At 37.2% G+C, this 24,041-nt stretch overlaps 1 protein-coding gene and 1 long non-coding RNA gene across 4 annotated transcripts in view; one reads left to right on the forward strand and one right to left on the reverse strand.

Moving 5' to 3' along the window:
- EDNRA (endothelin receptor type A) overlaps positions 1 to 5,229 on the reverse strand; it is a 33,702-nt gene extending 28,473 nt beyond the window's left edge. Inside the window, exons 1-2 of one of the 3 annotated variants that reach the window (XM_015625699.3) lie at positions 4,970 to 5,229; positions 1,667 to 2,168 (exon numbers count right to left, since the gene is read on the reverse strand). In XM_015625699.3, coding sequence (XP_015481185.1) covers positions 1,667 to 2,068 — 402 coding nt within the window. In that variant the 5' untranslated portion in view covers positions 2,069 to 2,168; positions 4,970 to 5,229. The remainder of the gene's footprint in view (positions 1 to 1,666; positions 2,169 to 4,969) is intronic. The other 2 variants (XM_019006445.2, XM_015625700.3) reach the window with 2 other exon arrangements.
- An 11,935-nt stretch (positions 5,230 to 17,164) lies between these two features.
- LOC117244303 lies at positions 17,165 to 21,961 on the forward strand. Its single transcript, XR_004497120.1, has 3 exons — positions 17,165 to 17,287; positions 17,915 to 18,020; positions 21,571 to 21,961. It is a non-coding gene; the product is annotated as an uncharacterized LOC117244303 (long non-coding RNA).
- The last annotated feature ends 2,080 nt before the right edge of the window (positions 21,962 to 24,041 follow it).

A 24,041-nucleotide genomic window follows, 5' to 3' on the forward strand; every position in this document is an offset into this window, starting at 1 on the left:
AGGAACTCTCTGAATGAGTCTCCTAAACAGGCCAAAGTTTGCCCTCCAGAAGTCCACTGTAAAAATCTTATTGATGTTCTTCCTGCTTTCACCAAATACCGAGAACTCTATAATTCCATGATCACTGTGCCACAGGTGGCCTTCAGCCACCACATCTCCCACCAGCCCTTCTCTATTTGTAAACAGCAGGTCTAACATAGTCCCTCCCCTGGTGGGCTCACCCACCAGCTGCAACAAAAAGTCGTCCTCCACACATTCTAAAAACTTCCTACACTGCCTCTTTTCTGCTGTATTAAGTTCCCAGCAGATGTCTGGAAGGTTAAAGTCACCTACAAGAACAAGGGCTGGTGATCCTGAAACATTCTCCAACTGTTTATAGAATTAAGTTTTCCACCTCCTCTTCCTGGTTGGTGAATGTTAACAGACTCCCAGTGCCTCTTTACAAATGTAATATATGCACAGAGTGAATTTTTTTTTTCCATTAATTAATTCAAATTTTATCATTTTGTCATATGAATACCTGTGTTATAACACAGTTATGATGTCCATGTTATAAAGATGCAAAATGCATGTCTTAAAATAATTGTTTCTTTAATTTTAAAATCCAGTTTGAAACCACAGGCCACCAATTATTATAAAACCATGCATTAAAATGTTTCATTTAAAACACATATAAATAAAAGTAATTAGAATCTTTAAGGGCTGAAATTGTAAAGAATACTTTTTCTTAATTATAGAATAATTATATATATTATATAACTTAGAGTTTTATTTACAAACAGAAACACTTCATGTTTCTGCTGAAAAAAGGAAGAAAAAGTCAAATATCCTGTCAGCTATGTACCTATGTATGGTCCACAGAGACAGACACAAGCTTACAAAATTCTTTAATGATTTTCTAAGAGAAGTTAATATCAATGAAATATATTTAAAAAGGGCTCAGTTCTGTTTATTCAAGCATGTTCTGGCTTGAATTATATTGGTAAATATAAATTGCATCAGAAAAAGCACTGTTTTGTGGCTTTGTTTAATTAAAATAGAAAATCAAAACACTGGGACAAGATAACTTTATACCGGATAAAAGAACTGCTGAGGAGCCTTTTTATACTTTGACAAATCCAGATGAAATTTAATATTTCAGAAATGGTCTGTGATATAACTGGATTAATTTTGAGACTCTGCTATTAATGAATATTAAATGAAAACCTTAAGGCTGAGCTTAACTGACATAATCTCTCCCTGCAAAATCATAATATGAGACCTGCATATCACAGGGAGTATTTTCTGTAAAAATATAAAGTAAGGACTGGATAATATAAAAATAGCAACTAGTACATCAAGGAGGAGAGCAGTTTATAAAAAGTCTTCCCTCATGAATTCTTTTGCTAGCTTTAACAGTTATGAGAAGTGAAGAGCTCCTGTGAAATGCCCAAGGCCACGCTCTGGTTAAGAGCTAAGAGCTACATCATCTTTAATGGGAAATGCACTTTTTCTTGTTGGAGGTGGGACCTGAGAGCCAGGAGTTTGTTGCAGAACAAAAAGGAGTTTTATTGTTTCCTTAAGTGCACTATTCATTGACAAAAGAGCACTAAATAGAGGAGGAAGCACAGGGAACAGCCAGGGAACTCTTAGGGAACTGCAGGTGGAAGGGGTCATGGTGTCCTACCTTGTACACGATGATGGGGATATCAATGACAATGTAGATGAGGTCTCCCAGTGCCAGGCTGGCTATCAGCGCGTTGGGGCCGTTCCTCATACACTTGTTCTGGTAAATGATCCTCAGCAGAGTTGCATTCCCAACCATCCCAATGATGAAAATAGCACAGGACACCACGGTGTTAATGTATTTGAAAGTTTCAGCAATCTTAGTCTGCTGGGAGCATTTGACAGTTTGGTTGGACACCGGGGGCTGTATGGTGGTGAGGAGAATGCTGGATTCCATCCCTGAGAAGGTGGAAAGGGGGTTTCCTGAGTCGCTCCGGTTGGAAACGTCTCTGTCAGAGCTGTCACTGAGTACAAATCCCGGGACCAGCAGCAGGAAGGAAACTCTTAAACACAAGGCTTCCATCCTGAAGTCCCCAATGAGCAAATTCAGTGAGACAAGGGTTTCGCTTTTTTCTTCAGTATTTCAGTGAGATACTTCTCACTTTTTCACCTGCAGAGAGAAACTGTAAGTAAAAGGAAAAAAAAAAAAAAGCACATAATCAGTACAACCGGTAGTCTTACACATCCTGTTTCTCCCTTAGGGAGGGTATCTGAATGTTCAGCCTCTGCAGCACATGTGTATAAACACCTGTTTATACTCACTGGGCTGCTCTGAAATCTAGATTACCCCCATTACCTGTCTGACAAGAGGCAAATGCAAAAAATTCCTGAAGTTATAGCTTATGCAAATAAGATCCCACAGACCCCTGTTAACTTGAGATAGAATTTGTATAGGGATGGAAAAAATAAGGTAGATGAAATTCTGTTTTAAAATATAGTCTTGCAGGAAAAGTCGACCTGTGATAGAGACTGCTGAATGGTATTTCAGCTAAAATAAGAACTTATTCTTTTTTCTTTGAAAAAGAAGGGTAAAAGCACTACATAAAAAATTAAAGGTAGTAAATTCATCAATTTTCTGAGTATTTTTGATGCACTGCAACAGTTAGTCTTTATATTATTTTTGTCTGACTTAGCACCTGGATTTCAAATGAAAAATGAAAAGACATGTATTTCAAATCAAAATCTGGACCAGATCCAAAGTCCCTAAATATTAGGAGGAAGACTTTATAGTCCTCTGGCCAGATAGTCCTCTGGCCAGGAAAATACCTTCAAACTTTGTCATTTGATCCTGAATTTAATTTCAACTCATGCTCAATACTTAGCCACAGTGAAGTTAATAATAAAAAATTAAGCTCTTTAAGGATAAAAAATACTTGGTTTATTATTCTAAGCAACAATTCATGACATTTCCAGGTAGGGAAGAAAGCATCATAGAAGCCTGCTCTAGTAAGTGTGTGTAAGTGCTGCCACAGGCACTGTAGATACCAAAACTCCTCTGAAACCAGGGATGCCACTTAAGTCCATTTTCCTGAAGCCTTGGTTTAATTTAAGATTTATTTTTTTTACATGGCTTATATCTGGAAAACAAGATGAATTGCTGCAGTGTTGACAAAAGGACAATAAAGTATTTATAACTTTCTGATTTCAAGGGACTCGCCAGAAGTATTTGGGAGAATCCTTTTAAATAAATGAATCCTAATTTCATTCCTTGTGGGGCTGTTAGAGTCAGAGTTTATAGCATGACATTTACCAGAGGAGGAGGGAGAAAATTTACTGAAAGTACTTCTGGAGCAGGCAGAGTATAAATATTTACTAGTATTGCAGGCTGCTGTTGTATGTGGTGTGTGGAAGTGTGTGTGTAGTCTGTAGAGCAGCAGATGCGATGCTAACCTGAGTATTTCAGTCTGGCATGCAGAGTGCTGTCCCTCACAGATCCACCTTTCAATCCTTGTACAACTGAATTTAAGATCAGGAACTGGCCAACTGTGAGTTCCCGTGGACTTGATTTCAAAGTTTAACATACCAAATAGTAAATCCTTCTTTATTTAATTAAATGTTGGTTATGGTGGTATCTCAGGGCACTTAGCAGTAGTGTAGTGCAAGTGTATTCACTTTAGGTTTCTAAATCTTACCAGAAACAACAGAGATGTTTGACTGTAATTCTTTTCAGGCAAGGATTAATACTTATATTATTTCCTATGACTACAGTTCCTCAATTTACAGATGGGAAACAAGTATCACTATTAAATGGCTTTCCCAAGTAAATGTGATAAAGCTATAACAGAGCCCACTATGCTTTAGTATTTATATCAGTTTCCTCCTTACTTTGTGACCCTTTTTGTGAAATGTATGTATCATATAAACACGGTGGCAGCATGGCAGCCTCCAGCATACAAAGCTGGGAACAAAATTGTCATTTTCCATCTCTTCCTCTCCCAGAAGAAACTTTTCCCTATGAAGCAAATCTAGAAAGCTTTTTTAATAGGCTAACTACTTAAGGGTACTTTTTTTATAGATTACTGACAGCCCTTCATTCCTCTGTGCATATTTCAAAAGTATTTATCTTGCTGCAGAATATAACATGCAGCCTGCCTGGTATGAGTAGCACACTGGCATCCCTGATAACTTTCTGTGATAAGGTAATCTAGGATTGTCCTTCTTCACACGAAGCCTGGGTACCTGGAGGGTGTAAGGGCGCTCTGTTGATGTGGGAGCCACCCGCCTGTGTTGTGCCTGTGCTCCTGCAGTGCTGCAGAAGCAGCCGCGGATGCAGGGAACTAAATTCCTGACTTGCCTGCAGTATCAAGCCAGGAAAATTCCCATGCCGAGATTCGCAAGGAGACGGTACTAGTGGAAATGAAATTGTTCCAAGTATTAAAGACCAGCTAAAACGTTAACGGTGCTCGGTGAGTGTAAGGCAGCTGAGATGCGAGCAGGAGCAAATGAAGGGAGCAGGGCAGGAGGGCAGGGAGGGGAACAACGCCGGCAAGGGGGATTCTCTGGGCTGCTCCCAGCGAGCGCTGCCGGGAAAGCCGCCCGCTGCTCCTTCTCCGAGAGCAGTAACACACTCCTTGCACCGCCAGCGAAGGATCAATTCCAACATCAATTGGCAAACCAGTGCTGCCTGCCCCGCAGCCTATATAGAGAGCCTCTGGCAAGATCCATGCATTGTTAAACTTTACGGAATGGCAGTCCCCCCAAGCTGCCTTGTGCCCGTCTCTTGTTCTCTCTCCCTTCCTCCCTCTCACACACTCACAGCCGCACACAGAGGTGAACCACCGGCACCGAATCCCTGTCCGGGGCGTTTCCAGCGGTGCGGAAGGTGCCCGCGGCTCGGGCCGGGCCGTTCCCGGCGTGGGATCGGGATGGGGCTCCCGCAGCATCCCGCGCACTTCCCCCCGCCGCGCCTCCCCGCCCGGCTCACCCTCATGCTGGGGCTGCTGGCGCCGCCGCCGCCTCGCAGAATTTCTTCTGAGTGCCTTTTCCTGGGATAGTCTTACCAGATCCTCCTGCCTGCGTCTGACTGGGCGGAATTGAAAATCTCCACCTCCGCTAAATCAGTGAACGAAAGAGACAGACTGAAGAAGTCGGAGAGTCCCCTGTTCTCTGCCCCCTCCCCCAATTAAAACAAACCTCCAGCCCGAGCTGAGCCCCTGCCAATGTTAAACACAAAGGCTGCCTCCCGGGCACAGGGGAACACGGAGCTCTTTAACTCTTTCCTCGCTGAAACTGAGCACGGCTGCTCTGCTGGACTCATCTAAAACCACAGCCCCGGGAGCCCACTGCTATTGCTGCCCGCTAATGGCACGCAGGGTTCTCAGCAAGGGTCTGTACCTGATCCCATCGTTCCAGAAAAACCATGGACAAAAGGGGGAAATCTGATAAAATAAACCGCTTTTGCATTGCATTTGCCCCGGGGCTGGCCGGGATCAGTCTCTGAGACAATCAGTAAAATTATGTGTGAGAGTTTCAAAAATGCTGGATCTGTAAACAGAAACTGCTCCTGAGTGAAAATGTCTTTGATCCATCCAGTACACACCTTGCTAATACATTGTAGTTGCATTTGCAAGGATAATGAGAGTGTGGCATTTGTGGCGTTTTCTATCATTCCTATGTTTCATATTACTGTTCATCTGTCAAGGCAGAGGTGCAAAGAAATTTGTGCAAAAAAAGTGGAAACTTCACTTATACCTAATGATATTTTCCCACAATGAGAAAAAAATGCCAGTGTATCAGAGGGAGCAGCGTGTACAGGAAAGAGTTTCAAAATCCTTTCTTTCATGCTAGCAGGTTTATGAAATTTTAAGTCCTTTGTTGAATCATTTCAGGTTTCTCATTTCCTGGCAAGTTTTCATCTGCTTGTACCACAAAAATTATTTTATAAACATATATGGGATTCTTCTGAATAAAAAAGGCAACCTTCCTAAATAAGATGTAAAAATATGTCATCCTAAAACCACAAAAGCAGACTGAAAAGAACAATAGAAAATGTGATGCTAGTGGCCTGAAGAATTAAATTATCTGGGACTAAATCATGTGGGAATTTTTTTGAATTTTTTTAGTTTTGCATAGTTAAAATATGCTTGTCTGTTTTAAATAATCTGATAAATCTTGAACAGGAAAAACCAGCATCTAGATCAACTGGATTAGCAGTACTTTATTACTTCTAGAAAGTCATTCAGTTAAATGAAATGTCAAAGCACAGAATCTTTGAAGGAACATACAAGTTCAGGCTGAGAATCACAAGGAGCCTACTGTTTGCAAATCAGGTAGAAAGTTTAATTAAAAATCTCAAGTTGCTGTGAAGTTGAAGAAATGCTGATAAAGCCACTAAATTATCCATATACTATTAAAAAAAATTCTTTACAGTTTTGTCATAGATGCTTCGTATTAATGATTTGCTTTGTCAAGAATCATCTTCATGGTAACTTGTTGGAGAAACCATTGAAGAGCTGGAAAGGCTGTTATTAAAGACCATGTGCACTTTATGGACTGCTTTATTGAATGCAATCCTTAAATCTCTCGTGTGTTTTCTAAACATTGTTATGACCCAATTCATTTCCTGGTATCATTTGACCTTTATGTCTAAACAATTAAAGCTGTAACCCAAAAAAAAAAAAAAAAAAGAAAAGAAAAGCAAAACAACAAAACAAAGCCAAAAAGTATAATTCTAGTCTTCTAGTCTAATTCAAATTCAAACACACATTTGTTCTTCCAATTCATAATACCATAATTCCATGCATAACTATATTTACTATTACATTAAATAAATGTAATTATCAAATTTACTATGCTGTTAAAGATCTATTTCTAGACAGTCTTTATGAGTGCTCCTTTTATTGCCAACCCACATAAGTAGCATTAGTTATTAGAAATTACTGATCCATGTTCTTTGTTATTTTTATTGTTGCTGATTTTTTAAGTGAACCTTTGTTTTTGTCTTTAATCTTCTAGGGGTATAAAGCTCAGTTGATATCTTGTCTTAAACTAAGAGAAATTCAAAATTTATATTTAATTGTTCCTGCTTTTATGGTATTCAAGAAAGTAACATAGAAAAGGAAGTTTTCACATAGGAATTATGTAAAAACTGCAGTTGGAAATGCAGCTGACCTCAGCTACTGAGAAAAGTGATAAAATGCAGTTCTTTACAGTAAGATATTTTCAGCTTTAGGGACACTTCCACCATCATTGTAGTACTGCTGTCCTGTGTGGGGAAGAGTTCTTGACTGAGGACTCTGTGTACCAGTTTCAGCTCAGGGAAAGTGATTCCTCTGACCTCTTCTGTTTTGTGTCTTCAACAATGCTTAGCTTCTTTTGCATAACTCCAGAGATTCAGAGTAAGGGCAACATATCAATCTCATTAAAAAAGACAATTGGATTTTCAGCTGGAGTCAAGAAGACTATCAGCAAATATCAGCCTTTGTAACGTTATTAATTTCCATGAAGCCTTCAGGTATTAGAAAGAAATACTTTCATTTTATTGGATTAAAAGGTGTGCTAAGCAAATGTATTACCAGTTAAGCCACTTACCTCCACAGATTTAGTATGAAATAGGAACATATGATCATCAGGTGTCCTAAATTGAATTGATGAGATTCAAGAAACCAAAATTAAAACCAGGCATTGTCTAAAATTGGCATTTCCATAAGCAATCAGTTGGTGGGTTTATAATCTGTAGTATTTTCAGAAAATCGTAAATTATTAATCACAAAGATTACCAATATCTAATTATTCTGAATTCTTTCACTAGATTTCTGATACAGTTTTTATCAGAAACAATACAAACAATAGAAAATAGTAGCCACTTGGAGAATTTGGAAAAATACACCTAAATACTTTGATTACAATACTGGATAGCTGTTTCACTTTGAGTTGATCTAGTGAACAAGAACTTAGAAAACTTCTCATGGAATCATGTTAATTTCGAACACTTGTTGGGCAGGTTTTTCAACTTTTACTACCCCAGTTCAGTCAGAAGTTGCACCTCACTGAACAAAAAAGAAGAATCATTCAAACCATAGGGTGTATTTCTATCTTGTGTAGATTATCTGTTCTTTGACAAGAGATGCACCTATGCAGCTGTTTTAGAAGAATTCATTTTAAAAGGGCACTCTCCAGAAAATCTAAATTCATTGAAACTCAGGGCTCATTAATTCCAGTGATCACTGAACCAGTTATTTGCTTCTGTTTCATAACTTTTCTGTCTCCCAGCAGCTGCTTTATTTCAGTTGTGTCTCTACTAATGCCATATCTCTCTCTACACTAACGCCATATCTATAACTCTATTTATGTGCTTAGCACAAATAAATCCTATTTCTGGCAAGGCTGTCTTGCTCCTCCCTCCCTTCTTGCCCTCTCCTTTCCTCCCTCCATCTTCCCCTTTTGCTGTCTCTCCCATCTGTTTCCTTCATGTTAATAGAAAATCTTGGCAATTTACAATAGGAATTTATAATTCAAAGAGAATTATAGAGAGAATACTATTGTATTAGTTTATTCTTATAACTGGAAAGATGCTTGTGTTAGAACCGCTGAAATATTCCTGCCCTTCAACTATGGGAACCTGAAGCTGTGATAGAATCAAAAGGGATAAAGGATTGAAGTTTAAAGGGCAACTAACTTTGGAGCCAAACTATTACTACAGGAACAGCTGCAGGAGCTACTGCACCCCAAAAGGGAATATTGGTCAAGAATTGTGGATTGGGTGTATCTAAATTTTGCAGAATCTTGATGGAAAAGTTTGAGTAAGAAGTGAGCTCTCTGGGCCTTTAGTGTGCAGATTGAAGAAATAATAATATGTGTTGTTAATTCCGTTCAACTGCTGAGCATTTCAGATTCCCCTGGGGAGCATTTACCTACTGTGTTAAATGCGATGGACTAAGAACATTCCAGAAAGATTTACTGGAAGAGGTAATGCTGTTGGTCTCCATTTCCATAGAAGCCCTAATTTTCAAGATCTGGATCTTATCGATGTATTTGGTGGGAGGCAGTAAAGAAGAGAGGACCAGACTCTTCTCCCTGATGCTCAGTGACAGAAGAGGAGGCAAAGGACACAAGGAATGTTCTCTTGAAACACAATAAATTAAAACTGAATATAGGAAAAACCACTTTCACTCTAAGGTTCATCAAAGAGTGGCACGGGGTGCCCAGAGAGGCTTGAGAATCTCCATCCTTGAAGATATTCAAAGCCCAACTGGACACAGTCCCAGGTAACCTGCTTTAGGTGGCTGGGCTCTGAGCAGGGACATGGGCCAGGTGACTTCTAAGGGTCTCTTCCAGTCTCTAAAGTCTGCAAATCTGTGATTCTGTGATTCAGGTGAGACCTCCTTTATGTCAAGGGTATTTTGACTTGAGCTCTGGAATTTATGGTGTTCAAAATTCTTCAAGCTATGTTGTTTGTATTGGGAGCTGGCCTGGTATTGAGTTGAGCATGAACTACACACACACACACACACAAAAAAAAAAAACCACAAAAAAACCAAACCAAACCAAACCAAACCAAAAAAATATTTAGAAAAGGGTGAACTTTTTTAATATCAGCTCTATAGAATAAAAAAATTATTTTCTTCTTCCCTTTTGAGGCCAAGATAGCAAAACAAGTGACTGTAGGGAGCATTTGGGGATCTTCATCCCTGTTGTTTCAGGCAACCCTGAAACTAGTTGTGAGCAAAGGAACCTACTCCAAAAAGACCAGTCTTCAGTGGTGACAGATAAAAATATTTTTACAGAAACCCCTCAATATGCAGTAAAATGTATATACATGAAGAAGAATAAAATAGCAATATGTCACAGAAGATGCCTGTTACATAATCATGCAATGAGTGAAATGATGCAATGAGTGATTATAAGCACACAAAAGAAAAGAAAAACAGAAGGAAGGAAAACCTGATATAAATCAAAATTTGATTTAAAGAACAGTAAGACGAAGAGAATGTCTTAGATTAGAAAATCTTCCATAATTTACAAAAGTGTTAATCTGCATTTGCAGATGTGAGCCTGTGCAGAACACAAGTTCTGCAGTAGAGGAATGCTGTTCTGCTGCCAGATGCATCTTTTATTATTTTAAACACTAATAAAATTATCTAGATAAGATAGTGAGATATTAGAATGCCATTTAATCTTAATCTAAATAAGGTTAAAATTATTTCTATTGGCTACTCTGCAGTGAAGCAGTTTTTCATGGAAAACCCTGACTCATCTCACTTCTTCCTAATGTTTCTACATTATCTAAATTTTGCTAGTGTAACTAAAGCTGACCTGAAATAAGCTGCTTGTACAAACAAGCATTTACTTTGATTCAGTAAGGTCCCATTCTTATACTATCCAATATTAAATGGCTAGCAGAATCTATTCCACATATTATCTTACTGTAAGCCATATATGCAGGCCTATTTACAGACTTATTGAGTGGTAGATTAATTAGAAACTTCTGACTGTTATTATAGATGTAAGGAATTCTCTGCAATGCAATTTTGAGATAAATGATCATGGTTTCTGGATTCACCATTCTCTTCTACTATCTAGAAAATATTGTTTATTGGAAACCAAAGCACATATTTAGGTAACTAACACAGCATTAAGACAGTATGAATAGAAAAATTTAGATAGGTAATACTTGTGAGAGAAGGAACTGACAGCTCTTTAGATGCTGGTGATAAAGGCTCTCAATCCTTTAAAAAGGGATCCTTCTATTTTTATGTTCATGCATAAGAGTATTCTGTTTGTTTTAACAGTACAGCTGGCTCCATCTCAAGTTCAGAAAGGCTGGGTTGGGATATGATTGTGTTCCTGGCCATAGGATTGGTACGATGCGCTGTCTCGTGTTCTCATGGCCTCACTGTGACCTGGATTTCCACTGCAGTGACTTCCACCTAGGGTGTGGAAGATGTGTTTCTGTGGTACTTGCTGGTGTTAATGCAAACTTAGTGATACTAAGTTTCAGAATTGTCAAGAAATCTGAATTTTGTCTAAAGGAGCCAGAGTGTTGGGAGGCAATTAACTATGGCTTCATTCCTCTTGCATCCCAGCTTCTTCATAGAGAGCCTTGTCTTTTCTGCTGTGTTCTGTCTAATGAGAACCCCTCACATCTTCACATGTGCCTGGTAGTCCTCAGCCACTGACACCAGTGTTCATCAGCCATCTTCCTCTTCCTGACCCTTGTCCTACTGATGACCCACTGTGGTTTCTTCAGCAGCTGGGAGTGTGCCCATTTCTTCATACACTGAACAGTAAATGGTTGGATTTTGCTGTTTTACCCTTAATCCCAGTCCCAGTGCTGGGGTCTGGTGGGGTGAGGACAGGCAGACAAGCAAAGTGGGAGGACTGGCATTCCCCTTGGCTGCTGGCCATCCCTTGCTGCTCCCTCACAGAAGGAGGGTGTGCTGGGAAGAAAAGAGGGCATCATTTTCTGTGTCTTAGTCCTTAGTCCATCCCAGAAAAAAGATACAACTCAGTTCTGCTATCTTTGGACAGAAATATTTCTTTGTCTGGTAATAGCAATTTTATTTGGTCTTATAAAATAGCTTGAAACTGAGACAATTTCCATGTGTCATGCTGCTACGTCCTCTCAAATAAAGGGAAATTATGCAAAGGTAAACTAATGACTCTATTAAAATATACCAGCATATAATAATAGATGTGTATTGTTTATTTTTATTCTTGTCACAGTCACTACTTATAGATAGCTCAGAATATGAAATGAAAAGGAACAAGAGATATTGTTGTCAGTCTCCCTTTCCTGGCTGATATTCCATTACAGTTGTAAGGACTTTCATTTTATGATATTGTATTTTTGTCATAAATAATATATAGAAGAGAGTATACAGTAAGTCCTTTGTATCAAGCTGTAACACAAGACTACTCTGCTTGTATAGACTAAAAAAAATAAAGTTTGAGACTGACACAATTCCTGAGCACAGTGAGGTCAAAAATTATAGTGGTTTTCTATGATAATTCTTATGAATATATCCAAAAGCAAACTATTGTCAATAATTAAAATAATGTATTTTAGGTATCAAACAACAGTAAGCTAAGGTTTTGTATTTTTAACTAACAATTACCCTAATCACAAAATTTCATCTCCTCTTAAATGATTTAATGTGCTATTCAATTAAATTATTTAGAAAGGAGGCTAAAAAATACAGCAAATAAATGCATGCAAATAGAAATTTATGTACTCTTTGAACTACCAAGTTTATTATTTGCATCATACTTTCCTGGGGAAGAACATCTGGAAAAATGCTTTCCACTTACTTTCAGATGTAAAATTCATGTTTTCTACCCATGAATAAATGCTCAACTTAACTTGGTTAGATCTAAGATGGTGGGAATGTAATGTTCTGTTTTCCCCATGAAACCGCTGTAGTTATTTAGAATATTGGATTATGAATATACTACATATACAGGTGCTGAAAACATACATACCAAACTTGTGGTCATGTGTTATTTCCTGCAGACCCACTGAAGTCAAAGATTTCTTGTGGAACTCTTACAGCACTGTTGGATCAGATTCTCAGCTGGTATAATCAAGTGTAAATCCCTTGTTGGAAATGGAAATACTTGTATTTGTATTTTCAGGGAATGATCACAAATGGTGTAACTCTTTTCAAGTCACATTAGTGGACGTTAAAGGGAACCATGCCAACATGTGCATGTTTCTCAAAATATACCTGAAATGGAGCAGATACTGCAATTTTCTGCAAAAGCTGATCCTCCTTTGTAAGAATTTTGATTGATTTGAATATTTTTTAGTACTTCCTGAATTTTTAGTCATTATTAATTCCCCAGGGCTATAATAATTTAGATAGGCAAGTTTTCAATAAGTGCTGAAAAAAAGTTGAAAATCAAATTTAAATTCTGAAATAATCTCTAATTTGAGCATTCACCTGAGAATGAAAATATTTTAAAAAATACGCATCCAGACAGGCTTTAGATGAAATAAAAGTACTTTGCACTGACATTCTGAATGGGCCCTACAGCTTGAGCGAGGGCATTTTTAAAATTAACTCAAAATAATGTATATGTGTAAGGTTACATTGATCATATAAAGTTTATAAAAAAATATTAAGTTATTTTAAAAATGTAAACAAATTATTTATACAGCTATATGAAAATGAAATGAGTGGGCAAGGCTGGATTCTTGTAAATAAAATAGTTTAGCTGTTTGGCATATAGTCACAGTGAAATATCTGGATCAAAGCATCAGCAACTGCCTGTGGTTAATTTATAGTATACAAGTAGCTATCTCCTTTTCTTTCTGGTTCCAGTACGTGATCTTTAAATTTCACCCATATTGTTACTTTTGAAGTGATGGCCAAGAAGAACAGAATTATGAACTAGAATTATGAACAATTTAGGACAGAAATGCCTTTTGGATTTAAGCCTAGAATACAGTAACAGTCTAACAAAATTCAAGAGTTTAACTTAGAACCTTTATTTTATACCTTACACTGAACTTTATTTGAGTCAGGACCTGTGTGATGACTTCTGGAAAAATAGGGAAAGCCGTATCAAAAGCCTCAATATTATTTGTTGTAATTTTGTAATGCTTTCTTAGAATATTGCAATATACTGAAATACTTGAGGGAGTTGCTTGTGCAAAACTCCTGATGAGATGTTTTGGTCTCTGCAACCTTTTCTTAGTTCAGGTTGAAAAATCTGTGAAAACTGACCCACCTCTGAGGAATGTTTGTTAGCTCCACTTTGTGTTTGTTAGCACCTTTACTCCTAGATAAATGCCCTCAGATGAAAGAAATGTAACCACCTTTGCAGTTCTTTGAATACACATGCCTTTACATATATATCAGATACAGAACATTAGATCTCATGTATTGTCAAAATTCATATATGCAAAGAAGTCTTTCAAGTTATGCAGAAGCAGGAACAAAAAGTGTATGTTTTTTGCTGCTAGCATTTGGCGAGACTAAAGGGAAATGAAACAAACAGATGTCCTAGAAGCTGTCAAGACCTAATAAGTCTGGTATTAATAGACATGTCTGGGCCAAGCACTCTCTAGCGATAGTAACAATAATTGTTGCCTCCAAATAGTCATATGCCTTGTCTCTTCAGTTTTCTAAAGGGTTCAAATTCTCAATTGTTGTGCTTTAAATTGTTTTTAAAAATTAATCATTACTTACTATAATGCTGTCTGTAGATATAAGTTCCCACACCTTATGAAGTGTCTCAACATGAAACAAATTTTAAGGGTTTTCTTGGTGGTGAATAGGAGCTGATAATTTAATTCCTTCTGCCCTGGAGGGCTGGTATGATTTGCAATATTAAGAAGTTAATAGTTTTAACAGATCTGTTTGGCAATTTCTATTAGGGTCAGGCTATCTCATTCTAGAAGTTTGTCCCATAATAGTACACCTTGCCTTTCATTGTCAATTGAAGGTTCTGTCGACTACAGTTGACAGAGCATCTCCCATGCTCAGGAATGTGGATGAATGACACACAAATAGACTCCTCTTCACTTAGAATTTTGGATGTGTAATGATATTGACTCAACTTATTAAAAAAATTTATTTCTTCTGGAAGACTACAGCAATTTTTGGTCTCTTATTTAACGACTGTCAAACCACTTATGTGAAAGCACATTGGCTCATTGGGGACTTCAGTTTTGTATGACAACGCTCCTTCATGGAACACATGCTCAGAACAGCTTTAAATGCTGGTAAATAGAGAGAGTGACACAGAGCATTATTGTGTTCTGATGCTTTCCTTGGCTGAGCTTCACACCACTTGCCTTGCTGAACAAGTGATGGCATCACCCAGTCACCATCTTAGGAAGATTCTTTTTCAAAGAAAGCAACTCTTTCTTGTGCCTTCTTATTCTCTAATTTGATTGTCCATTCTTATGTTTATCATATTTTCCTTCACTTGGAAGTCCCCTATCATGACCTACAGTATTCTACAGGCTAGATAATGTATGCACACATAATAAACTTCAGAGAAATATTCATGGACTGTGTTGATCCTGGAAAGCATTCAGAGGACTGAACTGTCAGTTTAACCTGATCTTTCATTAAACATATCTAATTCTCTCCTCCCTGTACTCACAAATATCCAAGGAAATAAAACTACCAATATTTTAAAAAAATACACTCTTTGTATGTAACATTGCTGTAATTGCCTGTGAAATTCTCTGTTGCAGTCCTATGGGTTTATTAAAGAAATAAAGGATTTTAGGGTTTTTTGATTTAAAAATGATTGAGTCAGATGTTCTCAAGCACTTAATGAAAACAAGCTGGTACTAAGCTTCTAAAATTGCCCGCACTAGAAAAGAAATATCTTTGCACAGAAATTAGAGCATTTCTGCAAGTCTGTGGTATTCTGGGGTTTCAGTAGGAGGAACCAGTATACAGAATCTGGTCTCTGACTGCTTTGAAGTAAAATAGCTCCTCTCTCCCAGTTCAAAGTAGACCACAAACAGGCATCTTCTGAATGTAGTTACCCAAATTTCATGTGGTGCTACCCATCCATTGCTTGTTATCAACTAGAAGCTGAACAGATCAATCTCTTAAAACTCTGTTATGGGAAGTAAAGTTATATGTATTTCTAATTCTCTCCATGCCAGCTCCACCTGATGATAATCTCTGCTTGCACTTAGGCATTAAATCACCACAGCTGAGTTGGTCTGAGACAAATAAAGAGAACATTGGCCAGACCTTCTGTCTGAATGAATAGGCAGTGAGAATAGATGAGGTTGGTCAAAAGAGATGTTAGTCTGTGGCTCTAACTCTGGTGGTTGTTCTAAAACTCAGGAGAATTTTTCAATTATTTTTATGTCAAAACTGTGCAGTACTTCTTGGGAAGAGCTGGTTAACTAGTGTGTGCTGGCAGTTGCTAAAGCTTAAGCTTTGTAGAGAGGAGGGAAAGTCTAAACTGATTTAGTTTAGTTGATTTAGTTAAGTGCTTTCAGCTTCTTGTTTTGCACAGTTTGACTTTTTCTTATATTTTTGTTTCTTACTAGCTTGTGAGTATGGCTCTGATGAGCCTGAAAGTTGATACTTTCAGTTGACACTTTGCTGATACTACATGAATGTGCTTAACACTTCTCACCTTAGCCACTTTTATGTTGAAACCTTTTATGTTTGAAAAAGTTCTTCAATTGTGGAAGACCAGCTTCTAAACAGAGGAAGAAGCCTTAACTTTATTTTTTGTTTCTTGTTATTTGTATCTGTTCTTTTATTGTACTACTGTGTTTACTTGTATTTACTGAATTCCTTCAGTATGCTTTCTGAATAGGTGCTGAAGTAGAACCACAGATTCATGCCTAATCAACATGCCTGATTTTCAGCTTTTAAGTCAGTTTATAAAATATTGTATTTATTTTATTTATGGTTGTGTTGTATGTGACTCTTTGTTGGAAGGAAAACTTCATTCAAAGTATATTTCTTAAAAGCAACATAATAGTTTCTCATCACACTCTATGATTAGGAAGCTACCCAACAAATATGAAAAAAAATACCCTAACTCCAAATCACCCACAGTTTATAAAAACAACTCCACAGGTTTCAGTACATTCAACATCTGCCTAGACTAAAATGTCTAAATGATTTGAATAACTACTGGTGAGCAAAGAGATAATCTTCCGCTCTTGCATATGTGTTTTTATATAGTAAAACCTATTTGGAATCAGATTGGAAAGTTTTCTTCTTTCCACTGATCTGTGCCAGAATCCAATTATAGAACACATCCCAGTAATGGTAAGAAATAATAGTTGTAAGAGGAGAATGCATGCTACAATTTGTTGTTACCAAATAAGACCCTTTAATAAGAAGCCCAGTTTTTTTCTTTAAAGTGACATTTTAAAAGATTTTTTTTGCCTGTTTACAGCTAAAGAATTGGTACACTTCCAGCATCTTGGTGCATTTGAAAGTTAACTAAAGCAAGCCTATTTTTTTATATTTCACCAGCTTCTTTCTCCTCTGAATAAAATATCTGAAGCATAGAAGGAATGAAATCCTGACCACTGTGGAGACACTTGGAAAATTCTTTTTGTCTCTCAGTGAAGCTAGAATTTCACCCCAAGTGACTCAAATATTATGTTATTCTAAATTTCATTGTGGAGGACATCAGATTGCCATATTATACCATTTTTCTGTTTCAGACTTTAAAAAAAATTCCAACTGGCATCTTGCTTGAAGTCCTTATATTATTCTCTTCGGCTGCCCTACCTTGTGACAGAGATCTGAGAACCAGTATGGATTTTTTGACACTTGCATACTGAAAAACAGAAAGCACTGTAGGTGTTTATGCTCCTCTGACTGTACATCGAAGATTTTATACAGAAAGATTACTTCAGGAGAATTAAGAGAGTTTTCTGCAACAAAAAGCAGCAAGTCCAACAGACATGATTCCTGGAGAGTCAGAGTTCCTATTTCACTGACATTACATTAGAAGCTTTCAGGTTTCTCACCACTGATTACAAACCTATTGCAGAGGAGGGATTTGGCACTCATTAAGAGTTTTTATTTGTGTATTTCCAATTGATTACTTTGCTTCCATTTATTTTCTGCTGGTTCATTTTTCATCTGGAAATATTGTGCTTGTTTTGTGATTATTATCATCATAGCATCCAAGATTTTGTGGGTTTATGCTAATTGAGCAGACATAACAAGCTCTGTGTTGGAAGAGACACTTAGTGAGGTCACAGCTGTCAAAATGATGACTTTAAAGATCTGCTATCAGTAGGGCTTAAAAATCTCAGTAATTTGTATGGAGTTTCTGGAGCCTTTTAGTTCTAAACCCCTTCCCCTTTTCTGTGTCTGGCATAGAATATTCTGTGGATACAGAACTGGTAGCTTGTCCAGGCCAGATGTAAACCATGTCAATGTTACAAACTACATTTTTTAATTTTTTTTATTGCCAGGAAAGTAAACTGTAACACTTCTGAAACTACATGGGATGAAATATTGAGCAGAACTCAGAAGAGAAAAGATAGTAGATGTTCCAAGAACGAGGATGAAATGCTCAGGGTATGTCTTGCCAAGAAAAATTTGTTTGTGTTTCCAGAGCTACAAGAAGCATAGTATGTATTTTACTATAAACCCAGTACAAATTCCTTTCAATATAGCGACATCCTGTCGAGGGTATCCAGTAATATAGTCCATAAACAAGTATGGTGAAGTAACTAAAGCTAGTAAATAATAAGTGATAGCTTGTAATCTATAGAACAAGTTTATATTTTAATGTTTATAAGGCATGGGAAAACTGTAACCCCCCATGGAGATGAACAGGTTTTATTTATCCCTAGACCTGAGTTATTGGCTCACAGCCATTATATATTTTCCTTGGCTTCCTGTCCCTTCCCCTTATGAGGAAGGAAGCAGATGATGTAATTAAGTTGCAAATGCATATTTTTAAATATATATATATAATGAGTCTATCATTGTATTTATCCCGTGTGTGAAGTTTGTAACTGGATAAAGAAAAAAAGACAATCTTTCTCTGTGCCATAAAACCATTATCATATAAAATCAGTTTGAGGCCATGATGAAAAAGTTTTCAGTGGTAAAAATTAATACCTGAGGTCAGTCCAGGATGTAGTGGCATTGCCCTAAATGAAGAGATAAGATTTTACTGTATGACTTGTCAGAAAAGTTGGTAGTAAAGACCTTGGGTCACAAAACTCTGCCTCGCAGATCATGTTCATATGAGGACACCCTCTTTTTTTTTTTTTTGACCCTGATGAATTCCATGGGTTTCAACTAATTTGATTGCTTGATTTTGCAGGTTTTTTGTCAATTCTCTCAACATTGACATTAATAATATTACTATAGATTTTGAAAGAAATGAGGGAGATCATTTTTACTAAATTTTCATTTTTGAAAAGCAACTGTGCTTCCAAGAAACCCATACAATCCTCCTATGATTACATGATGCTTCTCAAAAATGTATTGCCCACTCTTGAGAAGAACAAAACTGGTCTGGAAGCCTCGGGAGACCAGGCCTTCTTGGAATTGTTCTGTCTTTGATGGAAGTACCCTTCAGACCATCTTTCCCATAGCATTTTGGTGCTGTGAGACTTGGCTTTGTCTAAAGAAGCTTCTTGAATATTTAAAAATGTAACTTACCAAATCTCAGACTGAGCTGATGTTGACAGTCAGTGAAATTGGTTTAATTTACTTTCACAGAAATACTTTTTAAGCGTGTTTTCTTGAGGAGAAGACATCTGAATCCAAGGCATAGATCTTATTCTACCTGTAAATTAGAGTGTTTCAGTAGTTCCCTGTTTATCTAATTGCTTATCTATTGTGTTCTTTTCTTTGTGCATTTCTACAAATTTTTGGATTTCTTAGCAGGTGCTCGATTCTTCACATAGAATCTTGCCTTTCTCTGGAGAATTTAAACTTTTTTTGTGAACCAGGACAACCAGAAAGGCCAAAAATAAAAAAAGCCAACAGTATTTAGTCAACATTTGAGTACAAGACAACAATGTGAAACAGATCACAGACTTGCAGAATAGCTGGGGTTGGGTGGAGCTTTAATGATCAGTGCAGAAAGTGCAGTATTTAGATGCAGTGGCAGGTAGGAGCATTTCCCACAGATTCAGGGAAGTTCTACAAAGCTCTGGTGAAGTCCCATGCGATCTGTTTGAGAATGTGTGTTTCTGCTGTGCATATTGCATTTATTTGCTTGTCTTTATATGTAAAGGATATCTATTTACCTTCAGAGATGATATCTATGATGATGATATACCTAATGTCCTGATTTGCATGATCAGGGAATGTTTTGGCATTTAAATGTTGGCAAAGGACACTCAGAGGTGTCTGTACTCATCCCACCAAATTGATGCACCTAAGCTAGAAGGGTCATCTGTCTAGAATCTTTCCTAATTGCTGGGGAGAGAGATCTTTCTTTGCTGTGAAGACAAAACTCAAAGCCCTGCTAAGATAGACACCTACAGGTGATGATTTAAATACCATCCTTTCTGCCTTCAGCCATCTTTATTAACATATTCCTCTTTGTCTAAGACTTTATTTGTTCAGTGTCCAACTAAGTGTGAGAAGACTTTGCTAGGTGTGTCTACTAACTCATAAAGAGTGCTAATCCTAGCTCCAAAAGTCTTGGAACTTAAAAGGGGAGGGGAAGAGATACAAAAAGATAAACACATGATGTTACCTACTTAGAGGTAGTGTCCGATTTAAAAGTGCCTCAATCTTGCTGTGGTTAGGGAGATGACCTTTGAAGTTTTTGTCACTGTGCAGCTGAAATTAGGCATGTGCAGCTGTTAATAATTATGTGCATAGATAGATGTTTGCCAGACTTTAACTTATGAGATGTTTTTTGCATATTACCCTTGTATGAGTGGCTCTTGATCAGACACAGAGTTCTAGAGAGAGTAGGCTGAATATGGAGAAACTGGGTAATGATGGAGAAATGGTAGTTTATCTAACTGATAGTCTACTCTTTTTGGTTTTGGGTTTTTTTGAGAAGAAACTTCAGTGTATATATATGAATTAGAGAGTTTATGTGCAGTAATTTCCATCTCTGCAAAATGTGATTTTCTCTTTGCCACTCCTTATGCAATACTGATGCATGATTTTCACATTCTCCCTGTCATCCTAATGTTCCTACTTTACTGAGAAGTCCCTTTGTGTCTTTAATACTTAGCATCTTAAAGAGTAGCTTCCTCAAAATATTAAATTCATAAACTCTATATATCTATATCCACTCTGTGCACACAGATGCACAGAATCACCAAACCATGGAATAGTTGAAGTTGGAAGGTAACTCTGGAGGTCATTTGGTCCAACCCTCTGCTCATGCAAAACCACCTGGAGTTGGTTGTTCAGGGTTTTATGATAATATCATAGGTGTATTTTCTGGCAATCATTAGCATTTATATTTCAAACTACATTTGTTGTGAATAGTGCTTGGAGTTTTAAACAGCACCTAATAACTGGATAACTTATGTATTTTGAGTCTGTAAAAATCACATAACCACACTTGGGAATATTAACAATATCTTAGCCTTGTAATTTACTAAATATTAAGTTATTGGATCTTGGAAAAATGTTTCAAGTATTCAACTCACAAATGCAAACTGAAAGAACTAAAAAGCCACCTTGAAATAAGTGTTTCCTTCTCTCTGGTGGCAGTAATAGCTTCTGTAAGATGCCTCCAGCTAAAGTTTAAACAACTGCCATACAGATCCTGTCATCCACTGTAGGAATCAGTCTAGAGTTGGTTGTCCCATGGAAGCATTTCAGTTCCAAGACCCCCTTTGCTCTCACAACTGTTAACAACTGCTTCATGTATTCTCTGAAAACGTGGACACTCCAAAGAAATTGAAGTGCAGGCTTGCTGTCCATAGCAGTAAGTATAAAGTTAAAAGGCATATTGTGAATTTTGTTACCAATTCCATCCATATCTTGTTTTTCCAGGGAAAAAATTGAAAATGCAGAACAAGAAAATATTTTGAGCTCAAACAGGCACACAACCCCATGGTTTTTCATGATAATGTGAACAGAACTTACTGGTAAAAAGATTTGTCTTTCTCTAAGCTCCATGCTTTGTTCACAGATTATATATTGTTAAGCATCCTTGGAGGAGAGTGGCACTTCAGGTGTATCTCTACAAGATGGTCACAGTCATTCTAGCTCATCTAGAGCAGCTTTAAAGAGTAAAAGCTCTGCTGGAATCTTCAGTGTAAACATACCAAACTGACTGTATGTGTTTGCAGACTGCACACTTGTGCCCCGATAGTTATTACTTTCCCATATATAAAAAGTTAGTTGGAAGCTAGTCTGACTAGTCTAATTTAAATCCTTCTGAAATTAAATGGAGTCTAGTCCTTGACACAAAATTTGGATGATGTTGTATAATTTTCTAACTTCAGTAATAGTGTTTGGACTTCCACTGAATTTGAGATGACTAATGTGCTGTTTAAAAATATTGGTATAAATCACTGCTTTCTGAGTTTCCTTCCTTATTGAATAAATTCAATATTAGGAAAACTTGTAGCTGTATGAGACACATTGAGTATGAGTGTGTGTCTGTGGCTAAAGAGTGGAAACTGAAATGTAAGTGAAACAGTGCAGTGCAGCTCCAAATATACAGCAGCCCATAGCTGCAGACTGTGTCACTAGCACCAGTTCTGGGTTTACAGTGATATGAAATAGATTTGAATTGAAGCTGATGTGAGTTAGGGCAGAATTTCAGAAATGGTCAGTTAAAATTCAACTTTAAAGTTAGTATTGGGCATCTTGATTAAATAACCTAGTATCAGCTGGGATGAACTACTCAGAATTACATTGGAGGTGAAAATGCTCTATGCTCAACCCCTTTAAAACTTAGGACATAGTATAATGATTTTTAGACTGGCTAGGAGAGCATATGAGAAAATGACCCTGAAACTTGGCCTTATGGATCAGAGCAAAATATGACTATGCTGACCAATAGCATGAACTATATTTGATTTATTAAAAGACATTGGGGTTTCTATAAAAGTTCTACAAAAGTAGTTTTAATATTTAATTTCTTTAACTGTATTAGTACATTAGTAGAATGGGGCTTTTTCCATAATAAAAGCCCAAGGGTTACAGTGACAAAAAATGCCCACATCAGGTTCTGTCAAGACATTGTTTAACTCCATGTCCTCTAGACTGTAAGTACAGGTATGTATGGAACATATGTTTATTTTTTTAGGAGTCGTAAAGGTTTGGCATGTGTAGTAGGTTTAGTCAGTTAAGGTGTGTTACAAACATCCCACGTGTGAACTTCTGAAATTCCCACCTCCTATGTCCTCTTCTCTAGACGCCATTGATTTTGTTTGAAACGTATCACATTGCTCACTTTCATTTGTATAGTAAATGTCCTGCTTTTTAAAATTGCCTGTGTATTGATAACATTATCTGACAGTTCTAATGCTGAAACTGCAAAGCAAACACTGTGTTTATTGGGCAGACAGAGCTTTATAAATGTGTTTGCTACAAATGGGTTAACAGGGAGGGTTTAACTCTCCCTGTGGTGGTTTGGGTGGCATTTTTTGCTGGGCTTTGGTATCCAGGATTGTTCTAGCTTTCAATGTTCTCTTACTATTCTTACTCTGATCAGGATACACCAAAACCCACTGGGAAATGTGTGCATTTTTGTAAATACTTCACAAATACCTTTGGTTACAAAGAAATGGGGCACTGGGGAACAAAAGATGTCAAGATTGAGTCAGATTTGGCCAGATATCCAGATGCTTTTGTCCTGGAAACTGCGCAAGAACAGTTGCTTCATGCATTTTTATTACCTCTCTGTGTCAGCCAGATCAAAAGTATTATGAGTAACCTCTCTCAAGATCTTTGTCTCAATTTTTTTCCCCCCTCTTGTTTCTTTGTCTTCATCTCTTGCATATTTCTTAAAGGGGATAGTTCAGACTGAACAATATATTATTTTGAAACATGTATAATATATGCTTTTGGCTATAATTTTCAAGGAGATCTTGTATGAAGTAGTTTTCCTGTTTATGAAATTCTTCTGTTACAATGTGGACTTGGGTCATAACTCAGTTCAGATATCTAAATTCCGGTGAGATGGAAGCATCTCACCTGTTTGCCTTTCTGAAAGCTGACCTCAGTGGTGTTCCAGAGGCAGGAGCAAGATATGGGACATGTTGAAGAAAGACAGACAGCTTGAAACAGCAGCTTTAGGTAGTGAGAATGGTGATAAAATGGAAAAAGGATATAGAGACATTCTTGAAGGGTTTGTAAAGATGGGCCTTTGGTGTTTGCTTTTAAGGCAGTTGGACGCCAATGATCACTTTTGTTGTAAAGAATGGAGCTGAAGAACATGAGGGAAACTAAACAGGAATAACTTTCATAAAACTTCATATTAGAAACTTAATTGCTGTACTGAGGCTACAGAGAAAAGCTTGTGACAATATTCTTGCAAAAATTGGTTATCCCTTAAATTTTTGAAATAATGCATCTTTGAAATATTTGAGGGTTTCTAACTGGTATTTTCCCAATGGATAAAATTCCTTTACTACTCTGATATTAGCTATG

This window comes from Parus major, chromosome 4 (genome assembly GCF_001522545.3).
Source record: "Parus major isolate Abel chromosome 4, Parus_major1.1, whole genome shotgun sequence".
NCBI lineage: Eukaryota > Metazoa > Chordata > Aves > Passeriformes > Paridae > Parus > Parus major.